Here is a 14,916-nt window from a genome sequence, read left to right as displayed (position 1 = left end):
CTCTCAATCCACTCTTCAGATATTCCATTTTCCATTTTTCCATTCCTATTGTATCTTGACCCTTCTATTCTTTCCCACTTCCTTCTTCCATCCACCTCTATGTCCTTTCCAATCTACCCTACCGATTTCCTCTACCTCCACCACCACCATATCTCGTCTTCAAGAACCCACATCTTTCTTCTTCCACTTCATTCCTTCTTCTTCACTCCTCTCTCCCAACTCTTCCCACCTCCTCATGATCCCTCCCTACTTCTCCACCTTTCTGACCCCCATGCCCTTCTCCCGACCCTACCTCTACTCCCTCTGCAGTTCCTCCTTCCATATGCCGGTGTTCCTCTTTCATCTTACCATCTTCATCCCTTTCCTGCTCTCCAACTCCTTCTCTCTCCATCCTCAAATTTCCACTCCATACCCCATCACCGTCCACACCAGTTTATCGAAGGTTATTACCTCCTCCATATCCGCCGTTATCAAATTGAATAAGTGACGGCACCCCTGCCTTACTCCCCTTCCTGTCCAAAATCTTGTTCCCAAATCCTCTTCCCTCCTCACCCTGTTTCTAGTCTCCCTCAAAATATCCTGGCTCCTTCTGACCAGTCCTTCCCTCACCCCCCTCTCTCTCATCGCTTCCACCAATTTCCTCCTATCCACCGAATCAAAAGCTGCTTTAAGATCTATAAAAAACGCCACTAATTTTCCTTTCTTCTTGCTCAACTGCCTATTCACTAAATAATTCAGCACAAATATGTTGTCCATTGTCCCTAACCCCTTCCTGAAACCCGTCTGATTCTGCGGCACCAATCCTCTTTTGTCCACCTCATCACTCAATCTACCTACCAACACCGAAGCATATAACCTTATAAAGCGTCAGGTCCGACCCCTATACCCTTCCCTCCACCCCTTCTTTAATATCGGCACACGTCCTTTCCTCCACACTCATTTTTTACTTATCCTCTCCTTCCTTTCACTTATCCTTCCCTTTTATCCACTATGATTGGATGTCCATATCCTCCACCTCCACCATCCTCCTGTCCGTCCATCCATATCCATTCCCCATTCCATGTCCATTCCATCTCCCTTCATTGCATCCATTGAATATCCACCTCTTTCTATCCATCCTCCTCTCCTTTCCTTCCTTATTTTTGTCCTTCGACCTTCTTCCCAGTCTCTCTCCATCTCCCTTCCCTGTTCTCATCCCCACTCCATTCATGTTCCTCCTTTCTCCACCATTCATTCCACTCTTTCCTTCCTTTCCATCCCCTACCATTCATCCCTATCTGCTCCATTTCCTCCCTCCTCCACTTCCATCTCCTTCCATTAATCCATCTCTTCCTTCCATCCTTCCTTCCATTCCTTCCATTCCATTCCTTCCATTCATTCCATCCATTCCTTTCCATCTATCCATCCTTTCCATCCATTCCATTCCATCCATCCATCCACTCTTCCATCTCCATCTCTTCCATCATTTCTCATCCTCCTTCCTTCCTCCTTCCATTTCCATTCCATCCTTCCTTCCTCCTCATCCACCTCCACCATTTCTCATCTATTCTTATTTCCATACCCTATCCAAACCTTCCTTTCTTCCTCCTCCATTCCTTCTATCCTTCCATCCTCCATTCCTTCCATTCCTTCCATCCTTTCCTTCCTTTCTTCCAGATCTCTTCCTTTCCATTCCTTCCATTCCTTCCTTCCATCCTCCATCTATTCCTTCCATTCCTTCCTCCACCCTTCCTTCTTCCTCCTTTCGATCCATTCCTTCTTTCCTCCCTTCCATTCCTTTCCATTCCACTCTCCTCCCTTCCCTTCCATTCCATTCTCCCTCTCCATTCTTTCCTTCTCCCCTCCATTCCTTCTCTTCCTTCCATCTTCCTTCCATCTTTCCTTTTTTCCATCTCCTTACTTACCCTTTCCCTGATTCCCTCCTTAACCTCCTCTTTCATTTTTCTTATTTCTTCCCTCCACCACCCCTTCATGCCTCTCATTTCGTTAATTATCTCCTCAACTTCCAGCTCTTCATCATATGTTGCAACTCCCCTTCTCTCTCCACCGTCGTAACTCCGCATCCTTCCCTAAATCGGATTTTTTCCTGCTTCTTAACACCTCCCTTCCCCAACTCCGGCTCCTCTCTCTTTCTTTTCAGTAGCTCCTCTACATTTCCGTAGCTACCTCTTCTTTCCTTCCCTTCTTTCATGGCGAACTACGCCATCTTGTTCTTCGGCGCCCTCTATGAAGATTCCTATCTCTATCCACTAACCGGCCCTACGCCTCTGTTCTCTATGCTCTATGGCCTAACTGGCACTATCCTACATGACCCTATATTTACCCCTACACCTTCCTTCACTTTCACCCTCTCCACACTCTCTCACACCCACGCTTCCATACTATCACACTCACTCCTCTTCCACTCCTCACTTTATCACTCAATAGCTACAAAACACACATGTCAATCCACCTCGAAGCACACTACCCGATACCGGAAACAGAAGTCCTATATATATATATATATATATATATATATATATATATGTATATATGTATATATATATATATATATATATATATATATATATATATCGAATGTATATATATACATATGCAGGGTATTCGAAAAGAATGAGACCCCCTATGATCTCTAGAAGTACCCACTAACACGGAAAATGATCCGAACAAAAGTTGTAGGGATCATGAAGGACTATCTTTTGGTGACCTTGAACTTGATCTCGAGAGTCAATTAAAAGTCAACTTTGATTTTTTAAGTGGAATCCCCCTTTTTTGATCCCGGATTTAAAAAGGGCGGGAAATTTTACGTTCAGATACGTTATCATATCAATGGTCAAAGTGATCTTTAGATATCAATTAAATTATTACAACGGAGGATGGTATCGAGTGAAATGACCCGAATAAAATTGTAAGGATCATGAAGGACTATCTTTTGGTGACCTTGACCTTGAGGTCGATTGGATACGGTTTGTTCGGGCGATTGTAATAGCAAATAGTTTGAATAGTTAGCAGCAAAAGAGGAGGAATGAAAGTAAGAAAAAAGATTGTAAATGTTTACCTTTACACACTATACCAAATGACTTCCGGTTGACCTTGACGTCGACCTTAACCTCTAAGGAGTGATGTATGCGTGGAAACAGTGTATTCTGCCCTCCTTACGGGGAGGATCCATTACCAAAATTAGACACATTGGTTCGGAATGAACATCGCTTTGCGTAAAAACTTGTAAACTCATGTGAAATCTCACTTCGCATTAAAAAATATATGCGTAGAGGCAATGTGTATTAACAGGATAACGTTATAATTATTATTTTATATATATTTTATACATAACACTCAAAATAATGGGTTTATGTAAATGTAGTCAGAACTTTTTTTAACTAATCGACGTGAAAGATAATGACCTTGAACTCCTTAGAGATCAAACGTCAAGGTCAACCGGAAGTCATTTGGGGTATGTATGTAAAGGTAAACATTTACCGGGGTAGTTAAAATTTGTTTTTGAAATGTAGTTGGCTTATTGAATAATTGTGAAGAAACATAGAAATTTTTAGAACGATTTGATTTATTAGGATTAACAGAAACTTGAATAGATGAGGAAAGTTTGAAGAAAATTAAAGAAAGAGTATTAAGAAAATTTAGATAGAATTGTATGCTGGTAAGAAGAAAGAATAAGAAAGGAAGAGCAAAAGGGGGAATCATAACAGCCGTAAATAAGAGTTTGCAAGAGATAAGTAATAAAGATATGAATTATCATGCAGTGGAGATAAAATTGAAGTATAACGGAAACAAATAAAGAATAATTACTGTATATAGTCAAAACGTAGAAGAAATCAATAAAAGAACAAATACAAAAGAAGAATTAGTGATTGAAAAAGATTTTAATGCAAGAATGGAAAATGAAGGATGATCATTGAAATAAGAAGATGGAAAGGTAAGAAAAACAAGAAATTTAATAGATAAGATGATACATAGAGAAAGAAGGATATTAATAAATAAAATATAAAAAATGGATGTTATATTTTAAACGGAAGTTATAATAAGAAAGGAAAATGGATGTACGTGGGACATAAACAGGGACATAATCAATAGTGGATTATGTGACAGGAAATGAAAAGGAAGGAAGAAAATATTAAAATGATAGTAAAAGGAGATCGAACAAAATCAGATCATGTACCGTTGAAAATGGAATTGAAAGGACCAGAAACAAATTTGATAAGGCAAGAAAGAACAACTAAATTGAAAAAAGTGATTGGTTAGAAGAGGGAAAAGAAAATGAAAGATGTGAAAGATAGAAAAGCATAGAAAGAAAGAAAGAAGAAAGAAAGAAAGCTTTATTTATAAAGCGCTCTGGGACAAAATCTCCTCAAGCGCCATAAATACTAATACATAAGAAAGTATAAATACATTTAAAATTACAATGTGTGCGCAATGTTCTTAAACATGTAAAGAAAGTGTTTATGCGTAAATGTGGTTTATAATCAACAATCTTAAGGCATGCCAGAGAGAAAGGCAATAGTATATTAAGCATTCAAGAAACATCCCTATTTATATCCCAATCACGAAGAGGCGCAGACGAACAACTGCGAATATAACTTTTGTTTAAAATCCGCCAGTGTCGTCGCACTCCTAATAGACTGAGGGAGACTATTCCAAAACCTAGCCGATGTGAGTCTAAAAAAAAGTTTATATAATTCAGTTCTACATAGTGGCAGAAATAGCATATCCCTCGGAGCTCTAGTGGCACGGTCCGATGTTATGATCTTACAGTTGAAATTGGAGTGCAGAAGACTTGGTTGTTTAGTTTCTAATATCTTATACAACAGGCATCCAACAAAGTAAGCTCTTCTAGCATCAACTTTGAGCCAACGTAGTCTTACATAATAAGGTGTAATATGTTCATTGATCCTTACTTTAAAGATAAATCTAACGCAAGCATTCACTGCTTTATGAAGTCTCAGACTTTGCTCGGTTGTCATGTCCGTATAAGCTGCACAGCAATAATCAACATGTGGGTAGATCAGTGAAATGACGAGCTTAGATTTGAGAGTTTCCGGCAATAGGTGCCTGCAAAGTTTTAATTGATATAGAGCGGAATGGATTCTGTTTGTCATATTAGTAACCTTCTTCTCCCAAGATAAAGTATTCATGATCGTGACACCAAGTTATTTAACAGATGTAGAATATTGAATCATGGACCATTCTTATCGCAGGATGTGTACTCGGATCAATGGCTTTGACAAATCTCGATGTTCCCATAATTATAGCCTGAGTCTTATCTGAGTTTAAGATGAGTCTGTTAGCATTAGACCATCCAAGAATAGTATTAATGTCCTCATTGACCTTCCGGATGGTGTGAGATAAATCTCTTGGTTCATAATGGATGTAGGCTTGGAGATCGTCAGCATAAAAATTGTACTTGCAGTGCTTGACTACATGACTAAAATTAGCTAGATACAGAGTGAAAAGCAAGAGTCCCAACACAGAGCCCTGCTGCACCTCAACCCTGACGGGAGACGGAGATGAGGTTGTACCCTCTATGTGATCTTTAACCGCCTGAGTCCGTTCAGTCAAATAAGAGCGTATCCAACGCAGAACACTCTCAGAAAAGTTTAAGTTCTTCAATTTCTTGATTAGAAAAAAATGATCCACTCTATCAAAAGCCTTCGAAAAATCGAAGAAAACAGACACAGTGACCATCCTTCGGTCAGCCGCATGTCTCACCTCATCCAGCATCCTAATCAGACAAGTTTGCGTAGAGTGGTCCGATAAGCAGACTGATCGTATAAGCCAGAGAGATAAACACGAATCTGTGCACAAATCAATCGCTCCAACGCCTTCAACAAAGTAGGAAGTATAGATATTGGTCGATAATGTTGCACCAAGTAGGATTCCTGACTTTAGGTATTGGACAGATAAGAGCCGATTTCCACTTCACAGGGAAAACATTTCCATCAAGGAGAAATTGAATAGATGCTCTAAAATAGGCAATGTACAGTGGATTGTCAGTTTCAACAAATCTCAAGGAGATGCTATCTCCACCTACCGCATTTGATTTGGCCCTGGAAACCACTCTCGCGATATCCCGCGACACTACATAATTCCAGTGGAAGCTCCTGTCATTAAAATCCCGCTCAAGAATATCCCTCAAAGAGCTGTCCTCTCCATAATCAGCATGTTCCGCATTATGTCCAAAGAATGCATTGAGCTCTTCAACAGAGTGCGAAAGACGCCCTCCGGTGTCCCTGGCCTTAATAAGACCTAGATGTCTCAACCTGCGCCAGACCTCAGATGCCTTGCCTTCCCGATTGAAGATGTTGACATAATACTCGCGCTTTGCAGAACGCACAAGATTTTGCGCCCTGTTGCGCAGCACTTTGTATCGGTCATAATATACGTCATTTTTATGCCTGCGCCACGTTCTTCTGGCCAGATCTCTATCGCGCATCATCATACGGATTCCATCAGTTAACCATGAGGCAGGCAAATTCCTGAAATATCGTCGTTTCAGAGACACATGCGCATTGAATATATTGAGTAATTTAGTGCAAAAAATATCAATCTTTTCATCCATGTTATCCGAGACCGACACGTCAGTTCAGTCGATTACCAACATCAGACTGGAAGGATGCTGCGTCAAAGCCACTCCAATCCCTGCAAACTATAAACGTCCCATGACGACGCTGTAGCTTAATCCCGTACTTTATAAAAATAAGATCATGTGTTGATAGAAATGCTACTCCACACTGACCAAATTCCTTGAGCTTATCCCTGTCATCGATAATGCACAAGTCTAACAGCGTGCTGGAGTTCCTTAGATGATGAGTGGACCTGAACGGCACCAGATATAAGCTCGACTCAAAGATAAAGGAGCCAAGTTGCTGGCTATTAAAGGTGTTTTGATTCATATCAGCATAGAAAAGCACACAAATAAAGAATATTTGGAAAGAGTTGAAGAAGGTAAAAAGTTCAATTATGAAAATAAAAAAAAAATACAGTTATGGAAACTGGAAAAAAAGGAAAGGCATAGTAAAGATTAAAAAGAGAAAAAAAATATTTAAGGAAAATGGTAAGAAGAATGAAGAAATTAATAAGATTAGTCGTGATAAATATATCAAAAAAAAAGATTACAAGATATGGTATGAAAAGGAAAGAAAGAAACATCAAAAGTAAGAAGAAGAAAAGATAAGTATTATCGGAACAAAAGCGGAGGCATGGAAGAGAGAAAGGATTGAACATATAAAATTGGAAAGTTGGAAAAATTATTTAATGAACTGGATGGAATGAAAAGAAGAGTTGTTCTAGAATTAGAAGAAGAGAAAGAAGAAAAGGAAGAGAAGGAAGAAAAAATCCAAGATATAAAAAAGGCAGAACTGATAAGATAATTGAAGAAATTGAAAATGAAGGCACCCAGGAAGGATGGTATAGAAAATGAGGCATGAAAATACATATATGCCAAAGAAAATAAGTTAGCTATTTTTGAAGTTATTGAACAATATTTTGAGAAATAGAGGATTGCTGAAAGACTGGAATAAAGGAATAATTAGACCGATTTTCAAAAAAGGTGAAAAAAGTAATGTAAAAAATTATAAAGGATAATGTTAATGAATACGACTTACAAAATTTATGCAGATATTTTGAACAAAAAATTAATGAGAGAAATTAATAAGAAATTACATGGAACACAATTTAGATTCAGAGCGGGAAGAACAATAGATATGTTGTATGTATTAAATTACATATATAATAAATAAAGAACTAAGAAAGAAAGGAGGAAAGATATTTGTGTTTTTTGCGGGCATGTATTGCGCCAAATATTTGCATGTCGCTTTAATCTCCATCCTTTTCGTTTAGGGCTTATCTAGTAAAGTTTATGATTAATTTCACAATAAATCAATCAGTTTCGCACAGGGCATTTTTAAATTTGAAATTAGTAATCAATGATTAACGTTATTATACTAAGGATTAAATAGTTTTTTAATATTTACTTATTTATAATAAAATCTGCAATATAATAGTGCTATTTTTATATATTATACAAAATTATTTATATATTATATATTATACAAAATATTTATTTGGGGGAGGAAGAATATAATAATGTAATTTCTTGGTAAAAATAAAATACGATTTAATTTTCTCCAGAAATCTATAATATTTTTATAATTGCAAGATCGATTTTAGGACAAATATTATTTCAAATTATAACTCTTTACAAACTAAACTTTCTACTGAACTAGTTTTTATGTACTTGGCTGGTTAACTATTGATTTTATATTTAGTTCATTTTTATTTTTTAAGTAAAAATTATTTTCCAAAGAAAAATTCTTTTAAAAGTTATTTCTTAGAGAAAAAATTAAAAATTTAGTAATTTTTTGCGTATAAGTTAGAATTTTTTTATGTACTTGGCGTATTCTTTTTACCTTTAAGGTTTTTTAGAGGGATTTCTCTGCTTTTTGTTATAACTATTTTTTATAAAAATTAATATTTTTTCTGCAAATAACTGTTTTTATAAAAATTAAATATAAAATATAAAAATTAAATATAAAATATAAAAATTAAATATAAAATATAAAAATTAAATATAAAAATTTATATTTTTTCTGCAAAATTAAAAAGTTATATTTTAGGGATAAATATTAAAATTTTTGTTTGTAATTTTTTGCTTACAAGTTAGGATTTTTTTTTATATACTTGGCGATTTTTTTTTTACTTTTGTAAGGATTTGTTTTAATTAGTATAATAGTTAGTATAATAGTATATTAATAAATCATACAAAAATAATATTTGCTTCGATAAATAGCATTTGCTTATGAATCGTTAAGTATTAATTATAAAGATTAAATTGTAGACATTTTTTTAAATTTTTGCGATCTTGTGTAATAAACCGGTCCCACACACATCGCGAATATTCGCGAGTAGTGTGGATCTGAACAATCGTATTATTTCGTTACTCGTGCAAGTTACTCACTTTTTTTCCTCTGGTTGTCGGTAAATTGTCGCAAATCAAAGGAAAATTGTATATGTAGTATGTATACTAGTAACGGAGTACGTGTAATCTGAAAGAATTACATTCGGCATTGGCCAAAATCGCGCATAATCGCACTCGTCAATATTCGCGATGTGTGGGACCGACTATAAGGTTCATACATACATACTATGTCGACACACGTAACTATTGCCTACTCGCTCTCACTATATGAATAATAACAAAGTGAGACATTCCATATACAAAACAATAGCACTATATAAACAATAGCTGCATACCAACGTACGACTTTATTTGGCGGTATGTCAATGTAGCGTAGTGGGATATACATGTACATATACATGTCTCTCTCTCTCTCTCTCTCTCTCTCTCTCTCTCTCTCTCTCATTTATTATGAATTATAAAAGAGTGTACATATAAGAATCATACCTATGCACGCACATACACATTGTCTTTCAAAGCGTATTTACACATTCAAGCAAATAATTGTACATGAGCGCTGCAATCGCGCCTTGAGGGACAAAATCGCTTTGCATGTGTGCATGCGAGCGTACGTATGAGATCTGAAACTGATGGAAAACGTAAATCTTATAACTCTGTATACGATCATCATCTCTAGATTGACTGCACCAATCTTATTCGAACCGGTCGCTATCGAAAGCTTGTATCCATATTATATAATAAAAGTGCTGTTAGATTTTTTATTAACGACTTTAGTTCTTAAATATCTTAATTGAAAGTTTATTAGACCTAAAATTTCGGATAAACTACTTGGTAGCGCCGCGGTCCCTGTACAAAGGCAAAACCGTTTACAAGCTAGAAAGTATTTTTCTTATGTATTTGGAGTCGCGATGCTACTGCGACGTTTGATTTCTTTACTCAGAATTAATTAAAAATATAATTTTTGCATTCTTCATAATTGTTACCAGATACTTTGTATTTTTAAAGGTTAATTTTTTAACACTGTTTATTAATTTTTTACTATAAAATTTATATTTATTGCACATAGAACTTTGAATCCTTTTTATGTATGTACTATTATATGTTATTTATCTATTTTAAAAAAATTAGATTATTGAATGTTTTAGAGTTCTTATTATACTTATATTTTATTTACCTTTTATAACATAATGGATTATCTTTTCAGTTAAAATACTGTGGTCGAAAACCCATGGCAGCGCCAGCTGTAGGAGATGGACAAATACATCAACAAGAAGCAAATGATGTTATTGTTAAACCATTTATAATGAAATAATGATAAAATATATATAACCTCACAACCTCTACACTGCCCAACTTTTCTTTCTGTTCCCTAATAAGGTGAATGGAAATGGAAATATTCCATAGGAATGGAAATATTCACGCGAATGTAGATATTCCCAGTTTTATATTCCCCTCGCTAGGAGAATTATTGTCAGGCAGTGCACAATATTTTACAACACAATCTAAAAATAAGATTGTAACGGTTCACCTTTCCTGTACGCCACGGATCAGGCTCGCCGGTTTCCAGGATTCGAGAGAAGGGGGAAACTCCAATTTACTCTTCCGATAAGTTTAACAAAACAGTTTATTCAAAACTTATAAAGAAATAATACAGTTAAAGCGGCGATGTGCACTACTAATAATATAAATCAAAGCATTAAGCGCGGACAGCGTGAACCAGGCGGTGTACGCTAATACAGAAACTAAAGCAATGAGCGTAGGCAGCGTGAGTAATGTGATACAAGCTAGTGCGCGGAACATGCATTAAGGCTTTACCGGTTTGAGTCTTGCAAAATAACTAGGCTAACGCGGTATGTACAGAATCGGGCGACTTGGTCCAGTATGTAAAAACGGAATCCATATTTATAGGCGAGAAAACGGAGCGGACTCGGACGTGACGGCTGTTATTACGAGGATGTGCACTGTGCGGCGATGTATCCTGAAAAGGACTGGCAAGGCCGGTGCTCGGCGGCTTATCTTTAAAAGGACTAAGCGCCAATGATGTATTCTGCCGTCACGAGTGAGCGCGATCCTTTTCGGGTCGCCTGCGATAGACGTATTAAATTATCTTCGATTGCGATATGTACAAAACGATCTGTTTTCGGTGGACTACTGGATACAACCAAACGATACAGTAATCGGTCGGTCCGGTAAAGTATAACCCCTTAGTTTAACGAATCGGTCGGTCGGTGGGATATAATCCCTCGGTTTAACGAATCGATCGGTCGGTCAGTTTACCAGAGTACCCTGTGTACGAATCGGTCGGTCTGGTGGGGTGAACCCACCCGGTATATTGGTTCGGTCAGTAACGCGTTGTCTTAATCTAACGCCGTCCCAGCAACCGGGAAGCCCGATCTAACCACGAGAAGTCCGTGACCTGGTGTAACGGTGTAACGGGATATGCCGTTCCAGCAACCGGGAAGCCCGGCCTAACCATGAGTAGCCCGTGGCCTGGTGTAGCAAAGGTATTCGGTGAGCGTCTGCCAGAAATCGGGAATCCCGGCCTAACAAGTAACCCGTTGCCTGGTGTCTGCGGAGCTTGGTTTCGGATCTTGATTCGGACAGAACTCAGGATCAGGAATTGATAACGATACGCTCGCCGGACCGCCTTATGTATTCGGCGCGGCTCTCCCACTCACGCGATTCGGCGCGTGGTAAGGCGGTCCCCTTGGTGGGGTTCGCGCCATAGGTGTGAGCGTTTGGAGACGCCATAGGCGCCATGCCTCATTTGACGGGCACATGATCTGACCCGGGAGGCGAGTAACGGTATCGTTACAAAATAAAGCTAAAAATGATAATGTAATAATATTGCACCCCAATAGAATTCGTGCACTTAGGCTTGTAATTATACTTATATCTTTACTGATCTATCATTTATTATTAATTTTCACAAGGTAATATTGATTTTTATTTTACAGCTGATTTTATTTTATCGTTTCTTATGTATATGTAGATACTATGTATATATACATATATATATATATATATATATATGCATTATAACAGTCAACTGACAAGTTATAACTCTCTATTATACGCAAAATATATCACTTATCAAATAATAATTTAAATGAAACATTTAATACATTTAGATAGTTATTAAACTTATTTAATATTCAAAGATTAAGTAATATTTAAAGTATGAAAGCTGATCCAGACTAAGTTGTCTGAGGGTAACGCAGGTCGGGGATGAATTTTTGCAAGAGGCAATGACGAAGAAAGGAAGGAGAAAAAGAGAAGTTTGCGATTAATCGCATCTAATGCTAAGGCACAACATCGTGTATAATATATCGTGTTTAATATCGTGTATAATATCGTGTATAATAACATGTCGGAATGTGTTCAAAACATTCGACGTGATTTAAGCCGCAGTCGGTGGTGCCATATCCGAGTCCGAATATGTTCAAGATCGCCGATGTGACTTAAGTTACATCCAATTGTATCGTAGAGTCCCTAAAAGTAAGAATCTAGCATCTGGTGTCTAATTTGTCTAAAGTTGTCTAACTTTTTATTAACGTGATACAAAATTGGCGGTAGTGATGACTTGAGCAGACTACTCCAGTAAAATAACTACATCACATCCATGTCGAATCCGCGTAATTTACATGGACGCATATTTATCCACAATTATTCATATGAATATAACGTTCTTTTTTTATCATCACATCGAAATATTTTATCCTCGAAATGTCAATAAATTTCATGCAAATATTTCTAAAATATTCCAAAAATTATTTATTTTTATTGAAAATTATTAATTGATCAATCAAAGTATATTGTATTTATCGCAATGTGATTTTTAATGAATAATCAATTAATGAACATTTTGATCTCTGTACTGCAGATGAGTAAATTTGTATTGAACAAGACAATATTACTCTATGATGAAAAGAAACAGTGATAAGGATCATAACAATTACAGGGAAGCATTAAAATAATTTTATTCTGATTGACAATACCAGAAACAATAACTAACAATTCCTTTGTTGTATAAAAATTGTTGGTAATCGATAAACCGATTACCGTAAGCGACTCGTGGCCTTCTCTTACATATCGCCCTCTACATTCACCGCGTATGAGTCTCTCGCGCCACAAGATAGGATGAACCGAATTTTTTGAAACGTGCATAACTACATGTGAATGAAAAATTGATTTGATCTTGGAATGATCTCTAAGGGTCAACTTGACCCAAAAACATGACAACATACAAGATATTTTGTATTTTATATAAAAATATTGCAACTTTGAAGCCTTATAACTCGGAAAGTATTTTAAAAAAAGCATTTTATCATAGTATTTTGGAAATCTCTCGAGATAAGCTACAAGAATATGCAATACAAAGTAGGCGGTTCCATTTAAAAAATTAAAGGTGAATTTCACGTGACCTTCAAGCAATTATTCAAGGACAAATTAATGACACCATTTTATGCCTTCTCGAAACCATACAACTTTTGTCTGAAACATTTTTGCTGAGAATGCTTCGTTGAAGAATTATCAAAATGCATTTTTAAAAATGAGATACTCTGCATATATGCATGTTATATAGGAAAAATATATACATACATATGTGTGTATGATAAAATATTTTTTAAAAGAACCCCAGCAAATAAAAATTGCCTGCGGGATAAAATAATTTTTTACAATAACTAGATCACACATGCAAATTGCCTCTACAATAAAATATTTTTTAAAACAATCAGCACATGAATAAAAATCGCCTCTGGCATAAAATATTTTAAAAAGCTATTAGCACACAAATTTGATCGCCTTTGGCTTTTATGAATACACATGTATATAAATTTATATAAATCTAAATATATAAATATATATCACACGTATACGTATATGCGTACATATATAATATACATACTTACAAATACATAGCTATATACATATGCCTATATATTATGTCTATACAATGTGTATATATGTATTAAGTGCCGCCTCTCTGTCTGTCGGCCTATCGGCCTGATCGCGAACTACTTCCACATTTATGGATCAATTTTCTCGAAATTGGTATCGAAATTGTATTAATTTTTCGGAAATGGCTACTATGTGGTATTTTCTTAATTTTACACCCCTACTCACCCACACACCGAAGCACCATTCACTCACGCATCCACACACGCACCTCCACATTTATGGACCGATTTCCTTGAAATTGGTACCAAAATTTTGTTAATTTTTCGGGGATGACTAATATGTGGTTTTTTTCAGTATTACACCCTCATCCCCCCCCACGCACACACACAACTACTTCCACATTTATGGACGGATTTTCTCGAAATTGGTACCAAAATTTTGCTAATCTTTCGGGAATGACTACTATGTGATCTTTTTGTGAGTTGAATGCGTGGATGGGTGATAGATAGTGTAAATCTTAAAAAAGACCACATAGTAGCCATCCCCGAAAAATTAGCAAAATTTTGATACGAATTTTGAGAAAATCGATTTATAAAGGTGGAAGTATTATAATTGTGTTGGTGCATGGATGGCGGTGCAAAATTAAAAAAAAATTCCATAGTAGCCATCTCTCAAAATTTAGCAAAATTTTGATATCAATTTCGAGAAAATCGGTCCATAAATGTGGAAGTACATGTGTGGCTGCATGGGTAGATAGTGTGTCGGTGCGTGAGTGGATTTGTGAGGATGTAAAATTAAAAAAAAAAACACATTAACCATCCCCGAAAAATTAGCAAAATTTTGGTATCAATTTCGATAAAATCGGTTCATAAATGTGGAAGTGCGTGTATGGCTGCCTTGGTGGGTGGTGTGTCGTTGCGTGGATGGGTGAGGGTGTAAAACTAAAAAAAACTACATAGTAGCCATTCCCGAAAAATTAGCACAACTTTGATACCAATTTCGAGAAAATCGGTCTAAATGTGGAAGTAGTTCGCAGTCCAACAGACAGACAGACAGACATATGGTACTTTGTTATAGCCCAA

General features: G+C 36.4%; 1 protein-coding gene across 3 annotated transcripts in view; it reads left to right on the top strand.

Annotated features, from left to right (window-relative positions):
* Positions 1–10,275, top strand: part of LOC126849809 (2-oxoadipate dehydrogenase complex component E1) — a 128,459-nt gene extending 118,184 nt beyond the window's left edge. For all 3 annotated transcript variants that reach the window (XM_050592071.1, XM_050592081.1, XM_050592062.1), the window contains exon 14: positions 10,137–10,275. In XM_050592071.1, coding sequence (XP_050448028.1) covers positions 10,137–10,244 — 108 coding nt within the window. In that variant the 3' untranslated portion in view covers positions 10,245–10,275. The remainder of the gene's footprint in view (positions 1–10,136) is intronic.
* The last annotated feature ends 4,641 nt before the right edge of the window (positions 10,276–14,916 follow it).

This window comes from Cataglyphis hispanica, chromosome 1 (assembly GCF_021464435.1).
Source record: "Cataglyphis hispanica isolate Lineage 1 chromosome 1, ULB_Chis1_1.0, whole genome shotgun sequence".
Classification (NCBI taxonomy): Eukaryota; Metazoa; Arthropoda; class Insecta; order Hymenoptera; family Formicidae; genus Cataglyphis; species Cataglyphis hispanica.
The sequence above is the reverse complement of the archived record's forward strand: the minus strand, read 5'-3'. Positions and strand labels throughout refer to the sequence as shown.